We start from the raw sequence: 27096 nt of genomic DNA on the forward strand, positions 1-27096 counted from the left end.
TTTAGAACAGGGCCTTACCCCTAGTACATTGAAAGTACAAGTTTCAGCTGTGGGAGCCTTGGTTTCTTCCGATATAGCGGCTAATTATTGGGTAGCACGGTTTATAAAAGCTTCTTTTAGGTGTAGACCTATTAATAAAACTAAATCCTCTCCCTAGGATTTAAATCTAGTCCTAAATGCCTTGACTAAATCTAGGGGCTCGAAGGGAGGGTTAGCCTCCCATAAAATTATTCTTAAAACAGCCCTGTTAGTTGCCCTGACTTCAGCCAGAAGAGTAAGTGACATACAGGCTCTTTCTATATCCCCACCATTTACTCAAATTCTGGATGATAGAATTGTATTAAAACCTGACCCAGCCTTTCTTCCAAAGGTAGTCACTCGGTTCCATAGGACTCAGGAGATTAATCTTCCAACTTTTTGTTTTCCCCCTAAAAATCAAAAAGAGGAGAAGCTGCACACATTGGATGTTAGGAGGTGCGTACTCAAATACCTGGAGGTTTCACACAGTTTTAGGAAAGATAGTTCCCTATTCATATGCCATCAGGGGGCTAGGAAAGGTTGTAAAGCTTCGAAATCTACAACTGCGAGATGGATTAGAGAGGCCATCTCATTTGCCTACTCCTCAGGGGATAAGGAAGTACCGGAGGGGTTGAGAGCTCATTCCACCAGAGCAGTAGCAACCTCCTGGGCAGAGAAGACAGGGGTTTCCATCGAAGACATATGTAAGGCTGCCACCTGGTCTTCTCCCTCCACTTTCTATAGGCATTATAGATTGGATTTGGGTGTCTCTTCTGATCTCACCTTTGGGAGAAGGGTGCTTCAAGCTGTGGTCCCTCCCTAATCTCCTTTCGTCTCTGTAATTCTCTCGTGGTGCTGTCATGGGAGTACGAATAAAGCCTTAGTTACTTGCCGGTAACGGGATTTTTCGGAGCCCATGACAGCACCCTTATATTCCCTCCCTAATTTCCCTTTTTTGCACCCTTGGGGGAAGTTAGTCAAAGTAATTGGCTTAAAATGAATTTGTTGTAATTAACCTTGGCGGTCCTCTCATGCTCTGTTAACTAAACTGAGGCGGGAGAGAGGTGCCGCCCTTTTTAACCTGTAGGTTTCCTGTCCTTGATGGGCGCATCCTCTCTCTCGTGGTGCTGTCATGGGCTCCGAAAAATCCCGTTACCGGTAAGTAACTAAGGCTTTTCCCCCCGCAGCGTTTTGCTATGTGTAGGCGCTGGGCAGCATAATAACAATGTTAACCTGCAGGTTAATAGCGTTATTTCTGCCGATAAGTTCCTTTTAAAAGATGTGCAAACATGATAACTAATTTATATCCGGCAAATGTATAACTTCACAACCACGCAATTACAACCTTTCATGCCTCGCAGGTGGAGTTTATTGTCCAGCTTTGTATTAACCAAACAAATAAGTAGAAAAAATGGCGGTGGGTCTCCCATATTTCTGATAACCAGTCAAGGTAAAGCAGACAGCTGTGAGCTGATATTATCTGGCTGGGAAGGTCCCTGGTCATTGGACCCTTTCCAGCCTAAAAATACCAGCAGAATTGGCACGTCACATGAGATGCGCCAACTCTGGCGCATTACCTGCCTCTTCTTGATTACCATGGTGCTTTAGCAATTGGGGTAATATTTTTGGGGGTTAACGTCAGCTGGCATCAAGCCCTGGGGTTAGTAATGGAGAGGCATCTATCAGACACCCCCATTACTAGCCCAGTAATGAAAAGGAAAAACGCTACTACACAGGGGTGGCTGGAGGAGGGGGAAGGTCTGGCAGAGACTGGAGGAAGGTATCTGTTGTGACTTCACCAACCAGACAGGAAAACTTTAGTGGGGTTTTCACCGGCTGCTCCAGAGTCAGGAGAGAGGCTAGTCATATGACGTTTGTATCTAGGCAACGGAGCAGAATGCTGACTGAGTAAATTACAAACTGTCACTATTCTGCAGCCTAGATACACTGATTACGCGGAGTTTTGCTCAACCTCTTTTAAGCCCTAGATCAGAATGGGATGGGGATTCCTGCTGCACATGCTCACAGGTACCTATCTTAAAGCACCACTCCAGCTTTTTTATTGCAATACTGGAGTGGTGCTACTGACAGAAGATTCCTGCACCTAATATTATACTTTCCCCACCCCCAGACCATGCCGTCTTCAGCTCTTCTTGGTGCCGCTCTGGTACTGCGACACCATCTTGTGACCGCAACTTCTCATTCACCGGAAGTAACAGTCACACGCTCTCAATGCAAGTCTGAGAGCCAGAACGAAAGTGACCTCCGGCTCGTACCCGCAAACTGCTGGAGACTGATAAAAGCAGCAGGGATAAAAAGATGGTGACTTGTAAGTATGAGAATAGGGGCAGGGGACTTACTCCAGTGCTGCAATAACAAAAAACATTGGAGTGGTTCTAGGACATCTTAGTGTATGACAGTGATTGCCTTCCTAAACAAAGAGTGTAATTTGGTATATAGGAATCTGACACTTCCTATTTTATATTTTTCCTTTTCCATAGAACCGCTTTTAAAGTTAAAGGTGTTTTTGCATCAACATAAGTCTTAAGAATGGTACTTTTAATGCTATAGTTTACTGCTCATCGCCTAGGTTATTGGCCGTCTCCTGCACTCTATCAATGGTAACCGATCTTCTAGGCAAGGAGCACAGCCCTTACCAACTCATTCTATCGAGCTTGTAAGCGCAAACTCTGTAGCTGGCTGGATTCGGCCAGGATCAATGCCCCTGCGCTACTCCGATGTTAGAGGCAAAGCTCCCTCTGCTTGCAACAATGGACAGCATGACTACGCTGCTGATCTAAACTGTCAATCGCACTGTGCCTACCAAGAAGGTAATCTTGATCTTAACATTTCCATGTGGCAAGAGAAGGAAAAATTTGGCAGATGTAATAAGAATGAGCAATTCTGATATGGGCCAAATTATTATGGCTGAAGTCAAAAGAATTTGTAAAAATGGTAGGTATTGCGAGCTACTGTAGCACAAAGTGCTGAAAAAAAATAATGCGGTTATAATAGATGTTACATAACCGCTTGCTGGCTATGTACTCTATGGTCATGGACTGGTCAGAGCCCATACTGACTCCTGTCCACCATAGAAAGTGCCTACACCAGGCATGTCAACAATCGGACTGGATAAATAGAAGGTGATGGTGTGTGATTTAACTACTGTACATACTGTCTAAGCCAGGGGTCTCAAACACGCGGCCCGCGGGCCGCATGCGGCCCCTGAGGCTGCTTTATGCGGCCCGTAGGCACAGACCCCTTGACGATCCCGACCTGGTCCAGGAGGAGCCGCCGACAGCAGCGCTGAATTGCCCCACAGAGACTGTTTCCCAGCACTGCATTTCCAATGCCAGCCGCCGGCCAATCAGAGGCCAGCAGCTGATATCTGCGTGTCGGCGCAGCGAGTATGACGTCATTGCCATATGCAGATGTCAGCTGCTGGCCTCTGATTGGCCGGCGGCTGACATTGAAAATGCTGTGCTGGGAGACAGTCTCTGTGCGGCAATGCAGCGCTGCTGTCGGCGGCTCCTCCTGGACCAGGTCGGGATCGTCAAGGGGTCTGACTCTGTGGTGCCTGCGGGCCACATCTGCAGGAAGGCCGCCGAGGGAACGGAGGACAGGTGAGAATCATCTTTTTTTTTTTTTATGTGTGTGAAGAACAGCACAGGGGGCACATAGCCACAAGAGGGGACCTGGATGGGGCACATAGCCACAAGATGGGGACCTGGATGGGGCACATAGCCACAAGATGGGGACCTGGATGGGGCACATAGCCACAAGATGGGGACCTGGATGAGGCACATAGCCACAGGATGGGGACCTGGATGGGGCACATTAGTACAAGATGGGGACTTGGATGGGGAACATTACTACAAGATGTTTGCCATTATTACTATATGATGCTAATTGTAAGACAATATTACTGTATGTGGCCAATTGGGGGAAACAAAATTGTAAAAATCAAAAAAATAAAAATAAAGCCTGAAAAAATATTGGGCACTAAAAATGCTGTTTTATATGTAAACTAAAGTAAACACAAAAAAGTGCACGTTTATTATCGCCACATCCATAACGACCCAAGCCATAAAAAAATAAACACGGAAAAAATGTTCAAAAGGTGTATACAAAAAAAAATGGTATCACTAAAAATGTCACATTGAACAAAGAATGCGGCCCCCCAAATTCAAATTTTTTCCATGTGCGGCCCATATACCCAGCCGAGTTTGAGACCCCTGGTCTAAGCCATGAAACATGCAACTACAGGGACTCGAACGTGTCACTCAAGCACCCACCATACTCTCTGCATACCCAAGCACCCACCATACTCTCTGCATACCCAAGCACCCACCATACTCTCTGCATACCCAAGCACCCACCATACTCTCTGCATACCCAAGCACCTTAGGAAAACTTGAGTAATGAGCACTTGCGCTCATCATTAATTAGTACCACTTACTATTATAGCCTTTTTTTTTTAACCCTGTCCCAACTTTTGAGATGTGTTGATATAATCAATTTCTAAATGGAAACATGACCAACTTTCATTTTTTGATATGTTCTGTTGTGTATTAAATAAATATTGCTTTGAGATTTAAAAACATTAACATCACATTCTTTGTTTCTTTATATATTTTACACAGAGAGCCAAATTGACTAGAACCCAAAATAAAAAGTTGAAAGTGTAACTACGCAGTAAGCTTGAGTATGTTGTGGTGTGTCTGCAGTAATCTTAGTTCTGTCACAAAATGTTTGTAGGATTGTTTCTGGTACCTTATCTATGTAGTAAGCTTGGGTCTGAATCCATAGCTTTTGTTACATGCTTGAGCTGACAATATAGAGTATTTGGGTTTAGGCTATGTGCCCACGATGCAGAAATGAAGCAGAAATTTTCCTGAGCATTTCTGCATCTCCTTGGCAGAAAAACGCATGCGGTTTTTCTATGCATATTTGCCATGCATTTTTCCAGTGCATTGTATAGGCAAATATGCATGCAGAAATGCACAAGAATTGGTCGTGTCCGTATTTTTTCTGCGAGTAAAATCTGCACAGAAAAAATCCTGACCATGTTCACAGAACTTGCAGAATGTCATAGGAAGTCATGAGATAAGGTATGCAATGCGTTTCTGGAGCGTTTACGCGCTGCAAATACTCACCAAACATGCATGGTGGGCACACAGCCTTACACACGCAGTCCCAATATGAGCACAATAGGTCTCAGTCAGACTTAGGCTGTGTGCCCACGTAGCGTTTTTCAAGCGTTTTTGATGCGGAATTTCCGCAGCGGAAACGCTTGTAAAACGCTTGGTAACCCGCACCCCATGGTCCCCAATGGGATTCCGCAAGTTCTATGCACATGCTGCGGATTTTTCCGCAGCGTTTATGCCGCGTTCAAAAATCCGCAGCATGTCATTTAATTTTGCGTTTCCGCAAGCGGAATTGCCTTTGTCCAATGCATAAAAAACGCAAGGCAATTCCGCATGTGGAAAACGCGTGATAAACGCGCGAAAAATGCGCGATAAACGCGTGCGGAATTCCGCATGCGTTTTTCCGGGAGAGGACTTGCATTTATGCAGCAGAAATTTTCTGCTTCATAAATGCAACGTGGGCACATAGCCTTAACAAGAGGCTACATTTAATGGGATTCTGTTAATAGGATCAATTCTCCACTGCAGTCTATATGTGCATGTAGTACATAGAGTTGAATAAAATGATACGTTGATATCTATGATCTAATGTTTTCTTTATGAGAGAAATCAAAGTTTTTTTCTTTGCATGTAAATGAGCTGTTAAGAACTATGGGCTGGACACAGATCTCAATGAGAATCTGCCTACAGAGCTTATTTTAAATTTAAGGGGGCATTACCAGTGTGAGACATGTACATCAGGAGAGCAGACTGTCAGTCCTTCCATATCTCACACTGGTAACACCCCTATTCATGTAAAATAAGCTCCAAAGGCAGATTCTCTGGGAGATCTATGTCCGACCAATAGATCTTAATAGTTTACATATTAAAAAAAATGTGTATTTCTCTGGAATAAGACATTGGATTGGCGATATCAAGGTATAATTTTATTCACCTTCCGGCTTAGGAAGGTTGATCCTATTGACAGATATCCTTTAAAGCTTGTTATCTCTGTTGCTTGTATAAAAGGCAGACAAAGGTGAATAAGTCCCCATACGCCATAGAAAGCTGTCAGATGAAAACTGGTTCTGCCAACAGCCTGATGGTTTCCTCGATTTCCCCAAAAACAAGAACATTTGGATCAACTGAATGCTTCTGTGTTCTTCATGACACAAGCTGCCGAAAGTAGTCTGGCACTGGCTATCACACAGAGAATAAAAGGATCAGCCATTGGAAATCCAGTTGTCTGGATCTCTCGCTCCCTTGAGATTAACTGTAGGAGGAGTGTTGGGAGACATTAGGCTGTCAGCTGATTGTCCAACATTTTGCCTTTAAAGTGTGGCTGCTACTCATTTGCCAGTGCTGTATGCTTGCCAGCCAGCCCGTTACTCTGCACTGACGTTCTAAAACGTCAATACAAAGTAAAGTGTCGACCGCCCATATGTTTAAAAAGGGAGTGTTCCAGAAGTAGTGAAGTAACATTATTTCATATCGAGCAAAAAAAAGTCTGTGCTGCAATTAAAGTCTTTGCTTTATTTAGTAAGACAACACACAATTCCACAAATAGGAAGAAACGGAAGGAATTGTATTTTAATATCACAATGATATGACCTAGGCTTCAATTTACACAAAGAAAAAAAAAAAAGCTTGAAAAAAAAAAGTACATAACTGTCACACTTACACAATACATCTATTGTCACAAAAGCATCGGAGAGCGGGTGTCCCACTTTACAATACTGACCTGCGGACAAGTGGCTGCTCATTCTTCACACACAATTCATTCTCAGGACATCCATGCCCAACTAAGCTGTCTTGTTATCCATTCTCTTCTGTGGAACGTCAGGTAGATACAACACAGAACTACCATCTATGTCCAGGCCAAATGTAGGTTGTGTGCAAATATACATCTGTAGCCATTAACACTGGTAACGGCAAGTTTCCTCAGAAATGAATGGATTAAAGAGGATACACCTTTTTGTCATTGACCTAAATGCTCCGACCTTTTATAATTAACTTGCCATCAGTTTTGATCACTTTAAAGCACAGTACATCGGGTTAGGGAGACTTTATTGAACATATCCATGTATAATAGTAGTAATAAAGCATTTTGACTTTCTTAGGACTCAAGTGTTGTGGGCTATAGGCCATCTTGTGCAGGGAACATTGAAGATGCCTAGATGTAAAAGGGCACTTGCCTGCTTAAGGAATTGCTGGCAGATGCTTCCAACGTCATTGCCTGCAGCACAAGAGTTGTTCATATATGCTTTATTGCCACGGCTATACATAGGTGTTCAGAAATGTCTGTCTAGGCCCTATATACTGATTCAAGGTTGCCACATCTGACAACTTCCCTTTAAACGTCACGTTATTTTCCCACTGCTAGTGAAATTTCCTATCTGCTTGCACAGGGATGTCTCCTCCATTGTCTACTACTACTGCCTTATGTGCCAAATGATTATTTTACAAGTGTGCATTTTCTTATTAAATATAGATCACTTCAGAAGCAATATTTCACACAATTACACTAAAACATACCGCAGAGAAAATGGGAATGGGCGATGCCGGTTCTATGGAGTGTAGCTTTAAATGACTAATCTTAAGGGGCAAACTGCGGCATCATGCAAAGGTAATGGGAAGACAACATGCAAAACTGGCAAATGTTACTATACAAGTCTAGTGCTCCTGGCACGTGGTGGCATACTGCATACAATACTGAATTCACTTCACTAGTCAAAGTCACGATTGGTCAGCACCAATGGGGCAACCAGTGTCCAAACATACAGAACAATGCACACCCAGCTCGATGAGATCTTCACCCAGACAGAGGGCCATTTGCTCGTCATAGTCTCGTAGGAAGAGTCAGGGCTGGGAACAAAAGAACGAGAAGAAAGTCAGTAGATGGTTCTCCATCAGATACATAAAATAACTTTATACAGTATGAAATATGTACAGCAACAAACCGGACTTTCAGACCTAAGGGGCGTTCACACTGCAAGATAATCGTGAATGAGCATTGGTAGAAACACTCGTTTTATGATTATCTTGTAGTGTAAACAGGATACCGAACACCTGATCAATGAGCAAAATACTTGTTCGTTAGGTGAAATGATCTTTTGTGCAGCACATAAGATAATTGTTAGAGGAGGTGCATCATCCAATGCAAGCAGCACTACTGGGAATAATGGCAGCCTATATGCACTGAGTGATCTATTATAGTGGGCATTGTTTCATTTGGACTGCCTGTGAGAACAGGCATTCAAACGACCTCTGATTGGTAAAAGTTTATCAATTGGCGGTCATATTTTGCTGCTGGTCGGTCAATGTGTGCGGACCCTAAGGTTATTAAAGTGAACCTGTCATCAGGATTTACATGCAGTGTCGGGTTAAAAGGATACCTGGATTGATTAAATCCGTCCTGCGGTTGTTGTGTAATCTTTATTTGCAGTTTGGGGATAATAACATGCTCGTGCTTCGGGCGGCCTGCGGGCAGGGCTTTCTTTCTTTGGTGCTCTGGCATTATCTTCATCATTGTGGCTTTAAGTCACTGAAGAATCCCATTTTAAATACTGCGTTTGCGCAATTCATATTGTGGCCTGTTAAAAAAATGTTTTAACTCCAGCAAAATGGAGCCGGTGCCCAGCGCAGTAGCATCCATCGCTTGCAGTAGCAGGCGCCATTTTGTTGGAGCAAACAATTTTTTTCTAGCTCCACCAAAATGGCCTCGTCGCATGCACAGTAGCATCTATCGGCACGCGATAGATGCTACTGCGCCAGCGCCATTTCGCTGGAGCTAAACATTATTTTTTGAAAAACCACAATATGAACTGTGCAAGCGCAATATTTAAAATAGGAGGCAGGTCACTGAAGGATCCGTGATCTGTCATTCAAGCCCTTAAGGATGTATATGAGAACAGAGCACCAAGAAAAGACCCCCCCCCCCCACAGGTCGGAGCACGGGCATATCATTATCTCCAAACTACATTCAAATATTAAACAACAATCACAGGACGGATTTCATCAACCAAGGTATCATTTTAATCAGTGTAACAGCATCCACCTGACAGTGTATGTAGTTTACTTAGCAAAATCGTTATGACAGGTTCGCTTTAACATTGGTGTAGGGTCCTATGATAAGCTATGGTGTCCATCTGCTGGGACCAGAACTGATTGGTTCTCCCAACAGATTACAGCCAATCAGTAAAGCAGGTCACACACAAGATGGTCTGCTATGCAAACTTTCAGATGGCAGTTATGTCTCCCAACTCCCCCATACACATGGGTGTTCAGCTCATCTGAGCATTCATGTGTTTTCAAAAGGGGTAGAGGATAAAAGGCACGGCTGATCTCCCTATAAAAATAACAAAAAGGATCAAGGGTTGAAACTCCAACCTCCCAATCCTTTTCTCCACTGACTACATCTGTCGTTGAAGCGTTGGGAGGTCAAGCCACCATGAGTGGGTTCGGCCATCTTTCACCCAGTGTGTATGGGGGCTGTAAGTATTCAAATACCAGCAGAGAAAACAAAGTGTTACAAGGTCCTCACTGAAATCATGGACGTCCAGGTAATACACTGACGTGCCGCAAGTTTCTAATAGGATATTAAAAATGCGATGGCCTGCAGAAGTTACATGAAATAAAATACACGGCAAGCTGCTCTGTGTCACTCGGCGTCAATCCCAGCAGCCGAGCTTCCTGATGGCTCAGTCTCCAGCTCCTTCTGTATTCATATGAATAAATCTAAACTCAATTCTAATTAAATCAAAATCTGAAATTGGTTTTGTATTCAGAAGACAGGAATAACTGGAGCCAGAACTAACAAGGAGCCCAGCTGCGGGGGCAGACATGCTACATGCAAGGAAATCATATTTATAAAAAAAAAAGACACAAACGTGTTCATTTGTCTGTGATCAAAGGTTTCCACACATCATCTATCATTTATAGCATTATGCTATTGTAGTGCAAGACGACGCAAGCAATACACTGGATAAAACCTGAAGGCTACACTCCCAAAATAAAGCCCCATGCATGTTTTAGAACAATACCAGGCTGGCTCAAAAAGATAAAAAGTCGCAAAGATTTTGAGCAAATAACATTTGCAACAAATTTTCCAACTTTCGTAGATAAGTATGTGCATTCATTATCAGCAGCAAAGCTGATTAGCTTAGACTGGTGATAGTACCTGTTACCTGGTGTGCAGGGCTAATATACAGGTGCATCTCACTAAATTAGAATATCATCAAAAAGTTGATTTATTTCAGTTCTTCAATACAAAAAATGAACCTAATATGTTATATAGAGTCATTACAGACATAGTGATCTATTTCAAGTGTTTATTTCTGTTAATGTTGATGATTATGGCTTACAGCCTATGAAAACACAAAAGTCATTATCTCAGTAAATTAGAATACTTTATAACAGTTTGAAAAATGTTTTTAAAATCCAACATGTTGACCTATTGAAATGTATGTTCAGTAAATGCCCTCAATACTTGGTCGGGCTCCTTTTGCATCAATTACTGCATTAATGCGGCGTGGCATGGAGGCGATCAGCCTGTGGCACTGCTGAGGTGTTATGGAAGCCCAGGTTGCTTTGATAACACCTTCAGCTCGTCTGCATTGTTGGGTCTGGTGTCTCATCTTCCTCTTGACAATATCCCATAGATTCTCTATGGGGTTAAGGTCAGTCAAGTTTGCTCGCCAATCAAGCACAGTGATACTCTTTTTATACCAGGTATTGGTACTTTTGGCAGTGTGGACAGGTGCCAAGTTCTGCTGGAGAATGAAATTTCCATCTCCAAAAAGCTTGTCGGCAGAGGGAAGCATGAAGTGCTCTAAAATTTCCTGTTAGACGGCTGCGCTGACTTTGGTCTTGATAAAACACAGTGGACCTACACTAGCAGATGACATGGCTCCCCAAACCATCACTGATTGTGGAAACTTCACACTAGACCTCAAGCAGCTTGGATTGTGTGCCTCTCCACTCTTCCTCCAGACTCTGGGACCTTGATTTCCAAATGAAAATTGGAACTCTGGGACCTTGTGGAGTGTGTCAATGACCGCCTTCTGGACATCTGTCAAGTCAGCACTCTTCCCCATGATTGTGGAGCCTACTGACTAAGGGACCTTTTTAAAAGCTTAGGAAGCCTTTGCAGGTGTTTTTTGATAATTATTCTAATTTACTGAGATAATGACTATTCTGTTTTCATTGGCTGTAAGCCATAGTCATCAACATTAACAGAAATAAACACTTGAAATTGATCACTCTGTTTGTAATGACTCTATATATGAGTTTCACTTTTTGTAATGAAGAACTGAAATAAATTAACTTTTTGATGATATTCTAATTTTGTGAGATGCACCTGTACAAGGCTCCGTGCTTGTAATGCCCATTATTAGAAAATCCTCTAGTAAAGTATTTGGAAGCTATCACATGTTGCAGTATACCATGTTCTGATGCACAAAGGCTCATTTCTCATAAGGCAGCACGTGAACTATAGAAATGCCAGGACTTGTGGAAAGACATTACAAGGCCAATAGTACAGTGTTATGGAGACCCAAAAGGACTATGTTACCCTTCATCAGAGAGACGGTGGCATATCCCTGCTTTCCTCAGACTGAATGTGATTTCTCCCACTATCGTGTGTATAACGCTATGCAGTAGCATGGTCTTCTAAATGAAGGTCATTTTAGAAATATGATAAAACGCACCTGTACCAATTGGTAAGGGTCATCATGATGTAAAGAGATGCCAGGAAAAGCATGAAGTGAAAAAAGGAGTAGCTGTAAGTGACCCCATCCCGCTCATTGTCTACAGCACGGTGCACATCATCAGACTCGCCCAGGGAGCCATCGCTTCTGCTCCCATCTTCTATCAGAGTGGACTCATCACTGGTCAGCGTCAGCTTGTTTACCTGGCTGTTAGTTGATGTCCGGATGCTGTAGAACAGAAGCCATAATAAATGTTGTTAAAAGCCTGTGCAAGAACTAAGGATACAGAGTAATGAAAAAATGTAAGTAAAGAAGATATTCCTCTATACCAGAAGGCACAACCTGTGGCCCTCAATTATATGCTTAAAGACATGCCTGACCGTGTCCGGTGACTGCTCATATCTACAGTATCTCCCATGCCAGGGATTAGAGAAGTGTCAGGTAGCACCGTAGGGATGGGTAACTATTATTGATGCACTGCGCAGCCATGTCATCATCTAGGAAGGAAGAGATCAAGTAAAGACGTGGCCATGCATGAGTGCTGCCATAATCACTGTAGTTCATGGGAGAAGCGAAACACTCAGCGTCACATAAGCTACAATGGAGAAAGTGGAATCCATGGTCTCTTCCTTTCTGGATTGTGCATAGGAGAAGAGGACCTGTATTCTCCTGATAGGTGGGGGTTCTAAAAAGCAACAAGCGCCTTGTGGTGTTTAATTGCACTTTGTTCAATTTGACAACGTGGCACTAGGACCAAAAAGAGTTGTGCGCCCCTGCTCTACATACCTGGAGTACAAGACGCAGAGCAAGAAGAGAACAAGTCCAACAATTCCTTGCGCGTCCCACCACTGCACTACCTGAACCTGACCTGGAGAGGTAGTGGAATTGTAGCCGATGATGCGGAGCAAGCTGGGATTACATTTCCGATCTACAAATCAAAGCAGAAATACAGACATTTTTTATCATGTGGGTTTGCTGGGAAGTCTTTATTAGACCAAATTAAAAAAAAAAAAAATCTGTCTATTGGTTTTTGCTGCCCCATCTGAGAGCAGCATGATGTAGGGGGAAAGAGCCTGATTCCAGCAATATAAAACTTACTGGACTGCTTGCTGCAGTTTTGATAAAATTACTGTTATATCGGCTGCTGATCTACCAGATCTCAGAATGCTGAGCTCTGCATAACCCTGCCCCCACCACGGATTGGAAGCTGTGTATACTGTGCATAGGCAGAAATCTGCCAAATCAGTGGTGGGGGCAGCTTTGAACACAGCTCATGTGCCATAGAGGACTGCCTGGCAGCAGGTTTACTAGTCCTATGGTGATAATCTCCTGCCGATAAAACCAGTGATTATATCAAAACTACAACAAACAGCCCAGTAAGTGACACTTCACTGAAATAAGTCTCTCTCTCTCTACATTATACTGCTTTGAGATTAGGTGGTAAAAACCCATTGATAGATTTTATTTTAAAGGGACCTGTCACGTCCTAGTTGCTATGTACAATGCCCCCATTGGTTTGTTAGTGATGCAACATGCATCACTAACAAGCTTTTTTCATGAAAATTGGTGGTATCATAATGATTTTATAACGTTTTATATACTTTGTCCTACCTGCTTGTATTCAGTCATAGGGGTGTGATTCTCACAGTCAGTCAGTGCTGGTGCCGCCCATGACATGTGAATACTGCTCCTGGCAAGCGCTAGGTTTGTGGGGCGCATGCGTATTTGCACACGTCGGGCCGCTGGTCCGGCGCGTGCGCAGTGAGGCTGTGTGATTACCAGCTTCAGTGCGCACGCGCTGTGACCTGTGGCTCGCGACGAGCAGTGACACTACAGCGGTGACCGCAAGATACATTGACCGCGCACGCGTCAGGAGCCACAGCGCGTGCGCACTGAAGCTGGTAATCACACAGACTCACTGCGCACGCGCCGGACCAGGGACCCGACGTGTGCAAATACGCATGCGCCCCTCAAACATAGCTTGCCGGGAGCGCAGCGATCGCCCATGACTGAATCTGAGAACCACACCTCTATGACTGAAGACGAGCAGGTAGGACAAAGTGTATAGAAAACTTCATATAATCATTATACTACCACCGATTTTCATGAAAAAAAGCTTGTTAGTGTTGCACATTGCATCACTAACAAACCAATGGGGGCAGTGATGATAGTAACTAGGACGTAACAGGTTCCCTTTAAAGAAAAACAAGCCTAAAAATGAGTAATTTCTTCAAACAAATACATTTTCCTCACTACTTGTTAACCCCCCGCCCCCATACATTTTAGATAGCCGTCAACCGAACAATTCTTAGTCAGATCATTCATGCGGAAACTAACTCTCCCATACACAGAAGAACTCACTCCGCCGAGACCTCCCGTGTTCTTTATTAAGGGAGAACACCAGGATCGGTATTTCAAAATCGGACAAGCCAGATCATTATCTCCATTGACGTCAACTTATTGGGAAGTCAGGAGCCATCATATACATTGTAAAATCAGAGAAGTCCTGACACTTGTAATAAAGATATAAGGTTACACCTTCCACATCACACTGATCCAACTGAAAGTTTCAACCCATCCCGAACTTCCCATGAGTTTCAGGACCTCCCAGATTGTGCACCATTTACCCCCCAGAGCACCACAGCTACAGTAGAGTGCTGATCATTATGGAATTCACATACATTGGACTGTTGGCTAAATCCGTTGAGATCAGCAGGTTCGGCAGATGTTAGTCTAATGTGTATGGGGGCCTTTAGTATGCTGCATTTTATCCTGTAGAGAACAAAGGATAACTAGCTCACTAGCGCCATCCTGTGTCTAAAACCCTACCCGTAGCCACCTTTTGGCCAACCCCAAACATAACCAATGGAGGTTTTAACTGCAACCAATTATCTTACAGCCAGGAGACAGTGAGCAGGACATGGCTGATCTCCTGAGACACAAAGATGATTTCTTTACATATTTCTAAGTTTTAGGGCTCATATTTTCAGTGTGCTGTCTGTATGTTAATGCACAACACGCGGATTGAATAATAACCAGAGTGCATGTACACACCAAAATCATAGCAAGCACTAGTCTGGTCCAAATTACGGCCCAACTTAGTGCATTTCAATAACAGGCAGCTAATGTGGACAAACACAAGAGATGCACAGGGAACCAGTCATGTCTGTGAGTTATAATACAGCTGTTTGAACGAGACCTTAATAAAAATACAATTGGATCAAATGAATGGAGGAGATAAAGGAATAAAGTGCTTGGATATTTATTTGTGGAGCATTTTCTATGTTTGATATTCCTTTAATTGCCCAGAGTGCCATGTAATGTACATACCGGGCTCATTGGTCATGGCTGACCAAGTGAGATACATGGTGTAAATGGTTATCACAGAAGATTGCAGCAAACCAGATCTGGGTTGTGATTCCTATAAAAGAAAAATCAGAGATATTGGTAAGTTTCCAAAAATATTTAACTCATCTGTATCATTTAGCATGTGGAAGAAGGTGCTCTAGTCAGATGATACCAAACTGGAACTCAATGCAAAATGCTATGTGCGGCGGAAAACTACCACTGTACATCACCCTGAAAACACCATGCCCATCGTCAGATATGGTGGTGGAAGCATCATGCTGTGGGGATGCTTTTCATCAGCAGGGATAGGGAAGCGGGTGAGAGTTGATAGAAAGTTAAAAGGAGCTAAATTAAGGGCAATCCTGGAGGAAAACCTGTTAGAGGCTGAAAAAGACTTGAGACCTGGTGTAACTTCACCTTCCAGCAGGACAACAACCCTAAACATACTGCCAGAGCTAGAATAGAATGGTTTAGATCAGGGTTAGGGAATCTTTTTTTCTGCCAAGGGCCATTTAGATATTTATACCGTCCTTCAGGAGCCATACAAATTGCTCGCTAACTCTGCCCACAAAGTACGTCCTGACACTGGAACTGGTGTCAGGACTTAATCTTTCATTGCATGCGCCTCAGAACTCATTAGTGAACACTGTGTGCGAATGCTCACAGAGCAAGAGGAAATTAACGGGTCGTTGGCCATCAAGATACAGCGGCTGGCCCAAGAAATTCCATAGGAATCTGCCCGGGGTATGGATAAAAGGTCATCAAGGCCCATAAACAGCCCACGGGCCTGAGGTTCCTCACCACGGGTTTAGATGATAGCCTATTCATGTGTGTGAATGTCCCAAAGTCCAGACCTAAATCCCATTGTGAATCTGTGGCAAGACTTGAAAATTGCTGTTCACAGTCGCTCTAAATTTCAGCCTCTAGATGTGCAAAGCTGGTAGAGACATACCCCCAAAAACTTTCAGCAATAATTGCAGAGAAAGGTGGTCCTACATAGTATTGACTAAGAGGGACTGAATATAAATGCATGTTTTCAGATTTATATTTTTATAACATATAGAAAACCATGCATCATTTCCTTCTGCTGGCATATCACATAAAATCCATTTAAATTTGTGGGTGTAACGTGAAAAAAATGTGGAAAGTTCACAGGGCAAGTAGTTAGTAGGTAATAGTACTACCAAAGATTGGCGATTTAGCATCTTATAGCAGAACTAGAATTCTATTAGCTGATGAATGTGGACATTTAGGTGAATTTCCTCTGCTTTTTACAAATAAAACAAGTGAAAGATCCACTTATGGATAGTCCTATTTAAGAAGGATGGTAGTGAAAGTGTTTCAGACATACCTGGCTGAAATGATGGAGCCAGTTTCTGATTCATGCTGCTGTTAGTTCAGGCATCATGAATCAGCTGTCAGATTCCCTTTAATACTATATAGACACACAACATGAGATGCCACTACTATCCCATATGGCCATACCTGGATTTTAGGTAGAACAGACATTATAGAAGCTCCGACGCACAGGAGTAAATTCACACTGATGAAAGCTTTATTTTCAGCGCAGCCATCGGGATGAGTGTAGTAGACATAGAACAGCACTATTGCCACCAGTGACAGGGCATAGTTAATACCAGTGGCTGACAACAGAGCTATGGAAACAAAGGAATATGGATTAGACAAGTTAAAGTGAGGAGCTTTTTTACACAGATCATGATAAATATATTCACTGTATTATCCTAATACTATAATGAAGCTATTATCTCTGTATAACTTACACTGTGATCCCGAAATTTACTCGTGTCTAAAAAGACCATGCTTCACCTTTGGGAACCTTTTTTTTAATTAAATGCATTCATTTATGGCTAAAAATCATTTTTGCAATTGGGTTTCATTAAAAATGTTGCACAGTTTTGCTTTTACAGACTTCATGTTCCTGCACATTCAACTTTGATGTAGCCATAAATCAGCTGAGAGGAGCCCAGATAAAGACAGATAAAAGACTTACAAACTCTTACAGACCATCTTAGCGGACTGACGGATTCTCAGTTAACTCATTCTTTAGCTAGCACTAAACAGTGGAAAACAGATGATATAGAAGGTAAAAGGTGCATCTTAAGCCCCAATTACATTCACTTAGGTTAAGAAAATGTCCCTAAAGGTAGAAAACCTTTAAATGTATGGGCTTGTACCCTTTACTACACAAAACTGGAGAAGTGTGGCTCACCTGCGTACCAGCACCGCGAGTTTCCTTCTTCCATCTTTTCAACCCAGGATTCATTCCAAGAATGAGCAAAGTCAATCAGCAAAACAAGCTGGATGAGTATGAAGCAGAATGCACCACCCATGCCAACATAGAACCACACTGAAAAAGAAAAAAATAAGTCATCATAACTACTGATGTCACCAACATGTCCAAAACTAGAGCAGCAGAAGCACAATGTCCATCACAGCCCTGACCAAATAACTGGAAGAACTTCCAAACTTTACACTACGGATCACCTTCCAATGATGTCAGGGAGCACAGATCAGATTTGGTAATGTACACGGCACTGATCATCACTGACCGTCTCAGTCCCACAGCAGCAGCGGCCATATGCGGTGTTACAACATGGAGAACGTGTGCTTCTGTCAGGTGGACATTATGCCCTTCACCTTTATTTATTCCTTTAGTTTGCCATTGGTTCTTCATTTGCATTGAATTACTACATGAAATGTCCTCATGAAAAGGAGAGGCTTCCCGGCAAGGGCGTAACGAGCGCGGTCGCAGAAGTCGCGAACCCGTCCTTGTGGGAGGGGGCCCGCCGAGGCCACCACAAACTTCAACTGCATGTGCGCCCTCGAACGCACATTCAGCTGAAGTGTAAGACGTGCACATGACTGGGGGGGGCGCATGGCAGTGACGTAATGGTCTCTTGACGCTTGCACACTGAAGTCAGCTGCCGGCTTCAGAATGGGATGCTGTAAAGCGTGGGAGGGGAGTATAATTGTTTTTTTCTTCTATGCATTAAACAACAGTCTCAGAATGGTGGACATATACCAGGCAGGAAAAGGCACATATATACCTGGTTGGAGATATTCCAGTTGCAAATCTTTACTCATTACATAGTGGAATGCGTTGAGAACAATAAACCATAAAAATGATCAATGTAAATCAAAAATTAATATCCATGGAGGTCTGGATTTAGAATGATACTCAAAAACAAAGTGTAACATCAAATTACAGGCTGATCTAACTTCAGTGGAAATGCCTCAAGACAAGGAGATGATGCTCAGTAGTGAGTGTTGCCTCCGCATGCCTGTATGACCTCCCTACTACAACTGGGCATGCTCCTGATGAGGCGGCGGATGTTTTCCTGAGAGATCTCCTACCAGACCTGGATTAAAGCATTAGTCAACTCCTGGACAGTCTGTGGTGCAACGTGACGTTGGTGGATGGAACAAGACATGATGTCCCAGATGTTCTCGATTGGATTCAGGTCTGTGGAACGGGAAGGCCCCCTCCACGTCTCCTGGTACAGAATCTACTGCATGCTCTTGACATTTAGCTGTGTCTGTCAGCACATCATCTTGCCACAGCTCTTATTGATGTGCCATCCTGGAAGAGCTGCACTACCTGAGCAACTTCTGTGGGTTGTAGACACCACTTCATGTTACTGTACCTCTAGGGGTGAGAGCAATGACAAAATGCAAAAGTGACCAAAACAACAACCAATAAGGATGAGAACAGAGAAATGGGCTGTGGTCACCACCTGCAGAACCGCTCCTTTATAGGGGGTATCTTGCTAATTGCCTATCATTTCTACCAGTTGTCTGTTCCACTTGCATAACAGCAGGAGAAATTGATTCACATTCAGTGTTGCTTCATAACTGGACAGGTAGATTTCACAGAAGTGTGATTGACTTGGATTTACATTGTGTTGTTTAAGTGTTCCCTTTATGTTTTTCTTTTTGTTTTTGAGCAGTGTGTTCGTGCCCGGTCCAAATCTTGCACCACAGCCCAGTTACGCCACTCCTTACCTGTGGTAAAAGGTCCTTCTGGGATGAAAAACGCACCAACTGTAATCCCAACGGCTGCTACAAACTTGAAGAACCAAAAGCTGCAGAGAGAAAGTCCCATTAATCATCCATATGTAAGGAATAGTGACTGATCTGGAAATAACTGAGAAATCATGAACTTGTATGAGTAGGACATGAAGCTGCAAACCAGAGGTTAAACATTACTGTCCCTAAATTCAGAAAACCCTACTAACATATTGCAGCGCTTTTGTATGTCTCCTGCCACCATGAGACCGACGCTGAACTCAACTGTCTGTCATTCTGGTAGATTCTGAATGAAATGATGAGAAGCGTGATGTATCAATCTCGCCAACACCCCCATTTAACTCTTTCTCTGCCATGGGTTTCAATATTTTGTGTGTTTGGTAGTCAAAACAATTTTTGCACTTTTGATATGTACAAAAAAAGAAAGAAAAAAACCCCTAAAATTGCAAACTAATTTATATTTAACCCCCATCGCTATATATTTTGTGAAAGCAAACACCTGTCAGATTGCCAAAATGCAAAAAACATTATTTCAGTAGCTAAGAAACAGAAAACTATATACACTGCACCTCCTTAAAATAAAAGTGTAACACATCAAGTGTCCAGAATTAACACTCAGGTCTATATTTTATCTTTCTAAACTCATCAGAACTTTAAAGACCAAAAATCTGCTTTTATTCTGGAACATACAGTACATATCTGGCATGTGTTACTTTATGCAGCAATAACTTTGGGGTGCCTGTATGTATTGCAGTGGTGCTCAATGGATTTTAATGACACATTGCACTTAACATTAAAGAAATTGTTCACTACTTGGACAACTCCTTCTCATACCCCACGCTCGGCCCCGATAAAATAAAAAATAAAATAAAAAAGCTTATACTCACCCCCCCGTGCTGGCGCCGTTCCTGCCTGACAAAGTGAAGTAGACCAAAAGATCCTCAAAAGCTAGACATCATGTTGTGATCCAAAGAAATTCAGAAACAAAGTAATTGAGATCTATCAGTCTGGAAAAGGTTATAAACAACTTCTAAAACTTTTGGACTCCAGCAAACCACAGTGAGAGCCATTATCCACAAATGGCGAAAATATGGAACAGTGGTGAACCTTCCCACGAGTGGCCGGCTGACTAAAATTACCCCAAGAGCACAGCGACGACTCATCCAAGAGGTCACAAAAGATCCCACAACAACATCCAAAGAACTGCAGGCCTCACTTGTCTCAGTTAAGGTCAAGTGTTCATGACTCCACCAGAAGAAAGAGACTGGGCCAAAATGGCATGCATGGCAGAGTTCCAAGACAAAAACCACTGCTGAGCAAAGAGAACTTAAAGGCTTGTCTCAGTTTTGCCAGAAAACATCTTGATGATCTCCAAGACTTTTGGGAGAATACTCAAGACTTCCCGGTGCCTGAGCAATAGAACCTTGCGGCGCAGTGCACAGACAGACGGGGATGGGAGGAAGCAAAGTGTGCTCTATGTGAGCGGTGCTTTGCGCATGCCCGGGAAGTCAGGGAGAACAATGCACGTCACACGGCCCTGTGTCGTGCAGGGGAGGGGGGGGGGGGGGGATATGATAAATTAGCACATAGGTGGGGATTTCGGGAATTACTAAGATAGGTGGGGATTTCTTGGCATCCCCCGGGCGCCAAGCCTGAGCAAAACCGAGTTGATAAAAACACATTTCTCTGCAATCAAACCTCTGCTATGGTCCATGCAGGTAAGTATAGATTTACATTTCTATAACCTGTGTGCCCATAGTAGAGGTCTGATATCTCCCAGGGGGTGAAAGATTCCCTGTAAGACTCTGATCTTTCTGGGATTTTGATTTTTAATGGTGCCTGCAGATTATAATCCATTTTCACATTGACAGGTTCCCTTTAATTATTTATAAAAAGAAGGTTGGCTATTTTGGGCCAGACTTCGTCACAACCATAAAACTTGTTTTTTTGTCGTCCAAAAATAAGGATCAGAATACAACATGCTCTGAGTCTCACAGATTTCGCACTCAGATCTGTGATTTTCATCTGTGTACAGATCCATGAAACTCTTGTGGGTCCGTAAGCTGACCAAGAAAAAAATCCCCAGACATTTAACAGGAATATGTGAATGTAGCCTCATTCTGTGGGCCAGTAAGATTAATAAGATACCAAAGTTACATTCTTTTATTTATGCTTTACTGCGTTTGCACATAAAAAAAACTTTAGAAAAGAACAAAAACTGTCACCATATTCTAAGAAGCGTAACTTTTTTTATTTTTGAGAGACGGGGGCGCATAATGGTTGTTTTTGGTGGGATGAACTGTAATTCCAATTGGTATAATTTTTGGGCCAGTGACTTTTTGATTAATTTTTTGTGTGTACTAAGCGACAAACAGCTGTGAATCCAGCTCTGGGAGGAGATAAGACACTTGGAAGAAAGCAGCACAGTTTGTATGTCCTCCCTCCACTTTCTCCCCTCTCTGTAGACATAGTCAGCGGTAATATGGCACCTCAGTGAGCTGAATGCTCGTCTTCTTTTGAGCGGTATGGATTTTAACAGTTTAAGAAATCTGATAAGTTCAAGAAACAAGGTCAAGTACTGTCTGCAGAGAAAGATCAGGCTAGCCAGTGCTGTCAGTCACCAGTGAGGGAGGCGGAGGCACGCAAAACCAGTAGGAGGAATGGTGCACTGATTTTTTTGGCCATGCCAGGGGTTCGCCCTTAAAGGAGACATCCGGAAATATAAAAAAAAAAAAGGGCCTAAGCACTAACAGGCAGGTAGCTTCCACCTACCTGCCTGTTGTACCCGGCGCTGTTCTCCACCAGCACAGAGCGGTCTCAGACTTCCGCTGACGTCACATCAACAGAGAGGCAATTTGTCTTCCTATTGACAGGGTAGGACTACTGGCATCATGCTGATTGACAGCCGGCTCTCAGCTGCCTAATTGCAGGAAGCCGGCTGTCATTCAGCATGATGCCAGGAGTCCTGCCCTGTCAACAGGAGGAGAAGCCGCTAGTCTGGTGACAAGGAGCAGCTGACTTTCCGACAGGAGCGGTCAATGACCATCGCCAGGTACAACAGACAGGTAGTTCCCTCTGTTAGCAACTACCTGCTTAGGCACTTTTTTTTTTTCTTAAAGCCCCGGATATCCCCTTTAACTCAGATTAATGTTCAGTTTCTGCAGCACAGAGGCAGCGATCAGAACACTAATTACAGGTTTTTATACCGTCTATATCCCATATAGGCTATGTGCTTAGTTTACACTGCCAGTTTGGGCTGACAGACTCCCTTTAAAGAAAGAAGATGCTATAATGCATGATTAAATAAATTCGCCATTTAGGATACAAGGAAAGCTATATGATAACCAATATGGAGGATGTAATAGCAGCATACTGGTTGTCATCCAGCTTTCCCAGAAACATCTTCACATGTTAGAAATCTATTAATCGTTAGCAAAACAGATAAACCTCACCCATTATGCACAGCAGCACGCGGATCCTGACTACTCTTCACTTTAATCATAAGAAGGGAAAAGAGAAGGAAAAACATGGCCATTCCAAAGCAAACGCGATACACCGCTTTGTACCCAACCAGCACGTCACAGTTCACATGTGCACTGACTCCTGGAATTGAAGAGCCCATTCCTCCCTCACAGAAGCCAGGAATCTGGAAGATAAGAGGCCACAATGTTATAAAAGAACATATAGACGTGATAGAGTATACACGGGTTGCTTCCTTACTGTTAGAATATGAGATTTAGCGATTTTCTGACCTTTTTTAGATGCTCCTCCATTCCTGGCATTAACATCACACAAGCAACTCCAACCCCAAGAAGTAAAAAGAAGGCGTAGATGAGGCGAGTAACGGTGGAGTTGTTCCCACTCGGGCAGCAGCGACACAGGAGACATGGCGCACTGCCACATAGGCAGGGAAGCTGAAAGATAAGCACCCAGGAGCATTTATCTGAGACCTCCACTTACGAACACCAGAATAAACCAATTAAGTCATTGGATACTATTCAGAAAATTGGGATTAACATTAAAAGAGCCTAAAGGTGTCTCCAACACATGACATATCACCTACCCAGAAGACAAGTGACACATGTATGATTGCTGGGGAGAATGGGGGTCCAGAGCTACTGGCTGCGGTGGGGTTGTATCCTGCCATGTGATTCAATGAAGATCACAGAATACAGCGCCCATAGACAATAAGGAGTATAGAATGAGTATGCGATCATACTGCTCCATTCAATCCCAATTGCAGAGAGGGGGGACAGAGAGCTCGGGACCCCCACTCTAGTAATCAGTGGTCTCCCCAACCATTCATTTATCTCCTATCCTGTGGAACAGTACTAAAGGGAATCTGTCAGTAACATTTGCCCTAGGTGGAGGTAGTGCAGGAGAGGGCAGTGCAAATATTTCCATCTGTGGATACCCATTTCATCACTATTCAGAACCCCATTTGTGTCTCATTCATCTATAACGAGCAGCACGTGGCTCAGTGGTTAGCACTGTTGCTTTGCAGAGCTGGAGTCCTGGGTTCAACTCCAAAGACAACATCGGCGAGAAGTTTGTATGTTGGGTTAGCGTGGGTTTCCTCTCACTCCAAAAGGAGAAGAATGATTGTAAGTCCCGATGGGGACAGTAATAATGATGTCGGTAAAGAGCTGAGGAATATGATGGTGCTGTGTGAGTAAAATAAATAATTACTCACAAATGCAGTGCTGCCTTATGCTGCTTAATTGACAGTGGAGAGCAGAGGTGACAGCTTGCAGAAGAGGAGTCTGTGGAGGGTGGTGCCAGTGGGGAGAAGTGAAGAGGACGCCAAAGACTGATAGCGCACCCACACACGGCTGCCAGTGCTGCGCACCCACACACGGCCGCCAGTGCATTTGTAAGTATAATTTGCACATGAATAAAATACAAATTTCTGCGCAGTGGGGCACAAGATAGCAGCGAAAATGGTGTCCATGAAAATGTTTGACACTGCCCTATCCTGCTAGCCTAGGGCAAATGTTACTGCCAGATTCTCCTAGATGCTTTATATGTAATAATTGTATTCCGTGCATATTCCCAAGCCATAACACACTAGTGCATGAGGAGCAGTCCCACCACACCTGTCTGATACCCAGCGAGTATCGCACACAGTGACTATTCCAACCAATCGGCCCCTGTAAGATACCCGCTGAGCGATTTCCATACGAGTGGCAGTGTCTGCATGCACAACCTTTACAGGCTGAAAGGACATTCAGGTGATAACCGCTTTATGTCTGGAACATAGAATTTAAATAATAAAAAAAAAATGTTGACATGTCAGAATTTTTTAATCACAAGTGTCTGGGTGTCGAGACTCCCCACCAATAAGAGCAAAAACAAAGGATTATTTGTGCCCCACTTGTGGTGCCGTCACAGCTGAGACCCCAGCTGATCACTCACATGCTCCAGTAGACGGACGTCAGAAGCCAGCCCACCTCCTGATGTGGAGGTCAGGAGAGGAGGAATCCCCCTTTAAGCTGAGTGCAGCTGGGAGCGGAGGGAATGTATTCATGGGAACCAGGGCTGTGGAGTTGGAGTCGGAGCCCATTTTGGTGGAGTCGGTATAAAATGGACCGACTCCTAAAATATATAATAAATTAGGTACAGTAGTTCAATACAGTTTGTGGGGAATATTTTTCATAAGAATTTGGGAAAGTTATGAAATGTCCTATAAATGTCTGTCCTATTCCTGATCTAAGGGTCTAGACTTTTGGCTGAGATTAATCTGTGCTGCAGTAAATTTATCACTTAAACATGAGCCATGTATGAGGGAGTCAGAGGTTTGGCTTACCGACTCCACAGCCCTGATGGGAAGTATAAGAAGCCTGCGTGGGTCTCGAGGGCCGAGCAGACAATGGTACATATTAACCCTTTCACAGTTCTTGGAGTACAGGTATACACAGTAATAAGCAGCTCAGCATTCAGACTGACATTGCTGGAATCAGGGTCTCTGCACCTACATCATGCTGCTCTCAAGCAGGGCAGCAAAGACCTGCTGACAGAGTCCCATCATCTGTATGTTAATATTAGACATTTAACCCTTACTTTGCTGTCACCATCCCCCCATTTATTTATATCTGAATGTTCTATGATCCCAGGCCCAGATCAGTCACTAAGGTCTCCTGATCGGTGGAGGGCTGAACTGTTGGACCCCCAATCGTACACCTGGATGAGACCCCAATAAATGCCTCCCCTGGTCTCACAAACAGCAGCCATGTCACTGGCACACGTCCATGGCGAATGTGTCAGCAGCAGCACCACACACGCCCTGTCACCCAGACTGCAGACCCCGGTAATTACCCAGCTGGCAGCGGAGCACAGGCCGAGTACTCCCCCCATATTGGCCTCGATGTCGTAGAACAGAAAATGGATCCTCCACTCCTTGTTTACAGCCAAGACAAGCCGCTGTACGTCACTTCCGCCGCTAGATTCCACCCACTGAGACGTCCCTACTGCACGATGACCACCATTTTACTGGAGACAAGTCTGCCATTAGAATCCTGTAGTGACACCTACAGAAGAGACAGTAAGAGTGGAGAGAGCAGGCCCTCTTGTGTGCAGTATACTGTCACGTGTTATTGTTGTTATGGTTTTCTACGCCACAGCGATGCTGGGTGACGTCACTTTTCCGTACAACATGGGAACATAACGTAAATAACTGTTATTTTACATCTCTAAGGATTTAGCGCTGACTTTCCTACATGTACATCCATATTGTGCAGCAGAGCAACAGAAGTACAGTAGGATATATACACTCCAGACTCACACTATATACTGTATGCACTCCACACAGACACTGCACACCTTATACACACACACTGCACATTGTATACACTCCACTGAACACATTATACACACTGCACACCAGTATGCACACTCCAGTCACACACGCTGCACAGGTTCATACTGCTCATGATATAAACTGCAGACACTGCACACAGTCTAGATCAGGGCCGGCTCCAGGTTTTTCTGGGCCCTGGGCGAAAGAGTCTCAGTGGGCCCCTTTAACACATACCACGATTCATGATGCACAGATACCGCAGAGAAATATACACTGCTCAAAAAAATAAAGGGAACACTCAAATACCACATCCTAGATCTGAATGAATGAAATATTCTCATTGAATACTTTGTTCTGTACAGAGTTGAATGTGCCGACAACAAAATCACACAAAAATCTTCAATGGAAATCAAATACAGGCTGATCCAACTTTGATGTAATGTCCTTAAAACAAGTCAAACTGAGGCTCAGTATTGTGTGTGGCCCCCACGTGCCTGTATGACCTCCCTACAATGCCTGGGCATGCTCCTGATGAGGTTGCGGATGGTCTACTGTGGGATCTCCTCCCAGACCTGGACTAAAGCATCTGCCAACTCCTGGACAGTCCGTGGTGGATGGAGCGAGACATGATGTCCCAGATGTGCTCAATCAGATTCAGGTCTGGGGAACAGGCGGGCCAGTCCATAGCTTCAATGCCTTCATTTTGCAGGAACTGCTGACACACTCCAGCCACATGAGGTCTGGCATTGTCCTGCATTAGGAGGAACCCAGGGCCAACCGCACCAGCATATGGTCTCACAAGGGGTCTGAGGATCTCATCTCTGTACCTAATGGCAGTCAGGCTACCTCTGGCGAGCACATGGAGGGCTGTGCGGCCCTCAAAAAAAATGCCACCCCACACCATTACTGACCCACTGCCAAACTGGTCATGCTGAAGGATGTTGCAGGCAGCAGATTGCTCTCCACGGCGTCTCCAGACTCTGTCACGTCTGTCACATGTGCTCAGTGTGAACCTGCTTTCATCTGTGAAGAGCACAGGGCACCAGTGGCGACT

The 27096-nt window shown here is 43.8% G+C and overlaps 1 protein-coding gene across 1 annotated transcript; it reads right to left on the bottom strand.

The window, feature by feature from the left end:
- Positions 1-6657: 6657 nt before the first annotated feature.
- SERINC1 (serine incorporator 1) lies at positions 6658-25720 on the bottom strand. The gene is made up of 10 exons (XM_073675949.1): positions 25562-25720; positions 22999-23160; positions 22699-22892; positions 19223-19302; positions 17430-17567; positions 16685-16854; positions 15182-15272; positions 12638-12779; positions 11852-12079; positions 6658-8009 (listed from the first exon to the last, which is right to left on the bottom strand). Exons 1-10 carry the CDS (start codon positions 25598-25600, stop codon positions 7871-7873), a joined length of 1383 nt encoding a protein of 460 aa, XP_073532050.1. The 5' UTR covers positions 25601-25720; the 3' UTR covers positions 6658-7870.
- Between the last annotated feature and the right edge of the window lie 1376 nt (positions 25721-27096).

This window comes from Phyllobates terribilis, unplaced genomic scaffold, assembly GCF_046119375.1.
Source record: "Phyllobates terribilis strain yellow unplaced genomic scaffold, ASM4611937v1 Scaffold_3__8_contigs__length_932513732, whole genome shotgun sequence".
Taxonomy (NCBI): domain Eukaryota; kingdom Metazoa; phylum Chordata; class Amphibia; order Anura; family Dendrobatidae; genus Phyllobates; species Phyllobates terribilis.

Bases quoted from the DNA above. Each gene is read 5' to 3' on its own strand.
- SERINC1 (XM_073675949.1), bottom strand. From the start codon at position 25,600: ATGGGGGGAGTACTCGGCCTGTGCTCCGCTGCCAGCTGG. The intron at 19,303-22,698 runs GTGAGGTTTATC...TTCTCTCTGCAG, and splicing joins CGTGCTGCTGTGCATAATGG to CTTTTGGTTCTTCAAGTTTG. The intron at 8,010-11,851 runs GTGCGTTTTATC...TTTTGTTCCCAG, and splicing joins ACCCTTACCAATTGGTACAG to CCCTGACTCTTCCTACGAGA.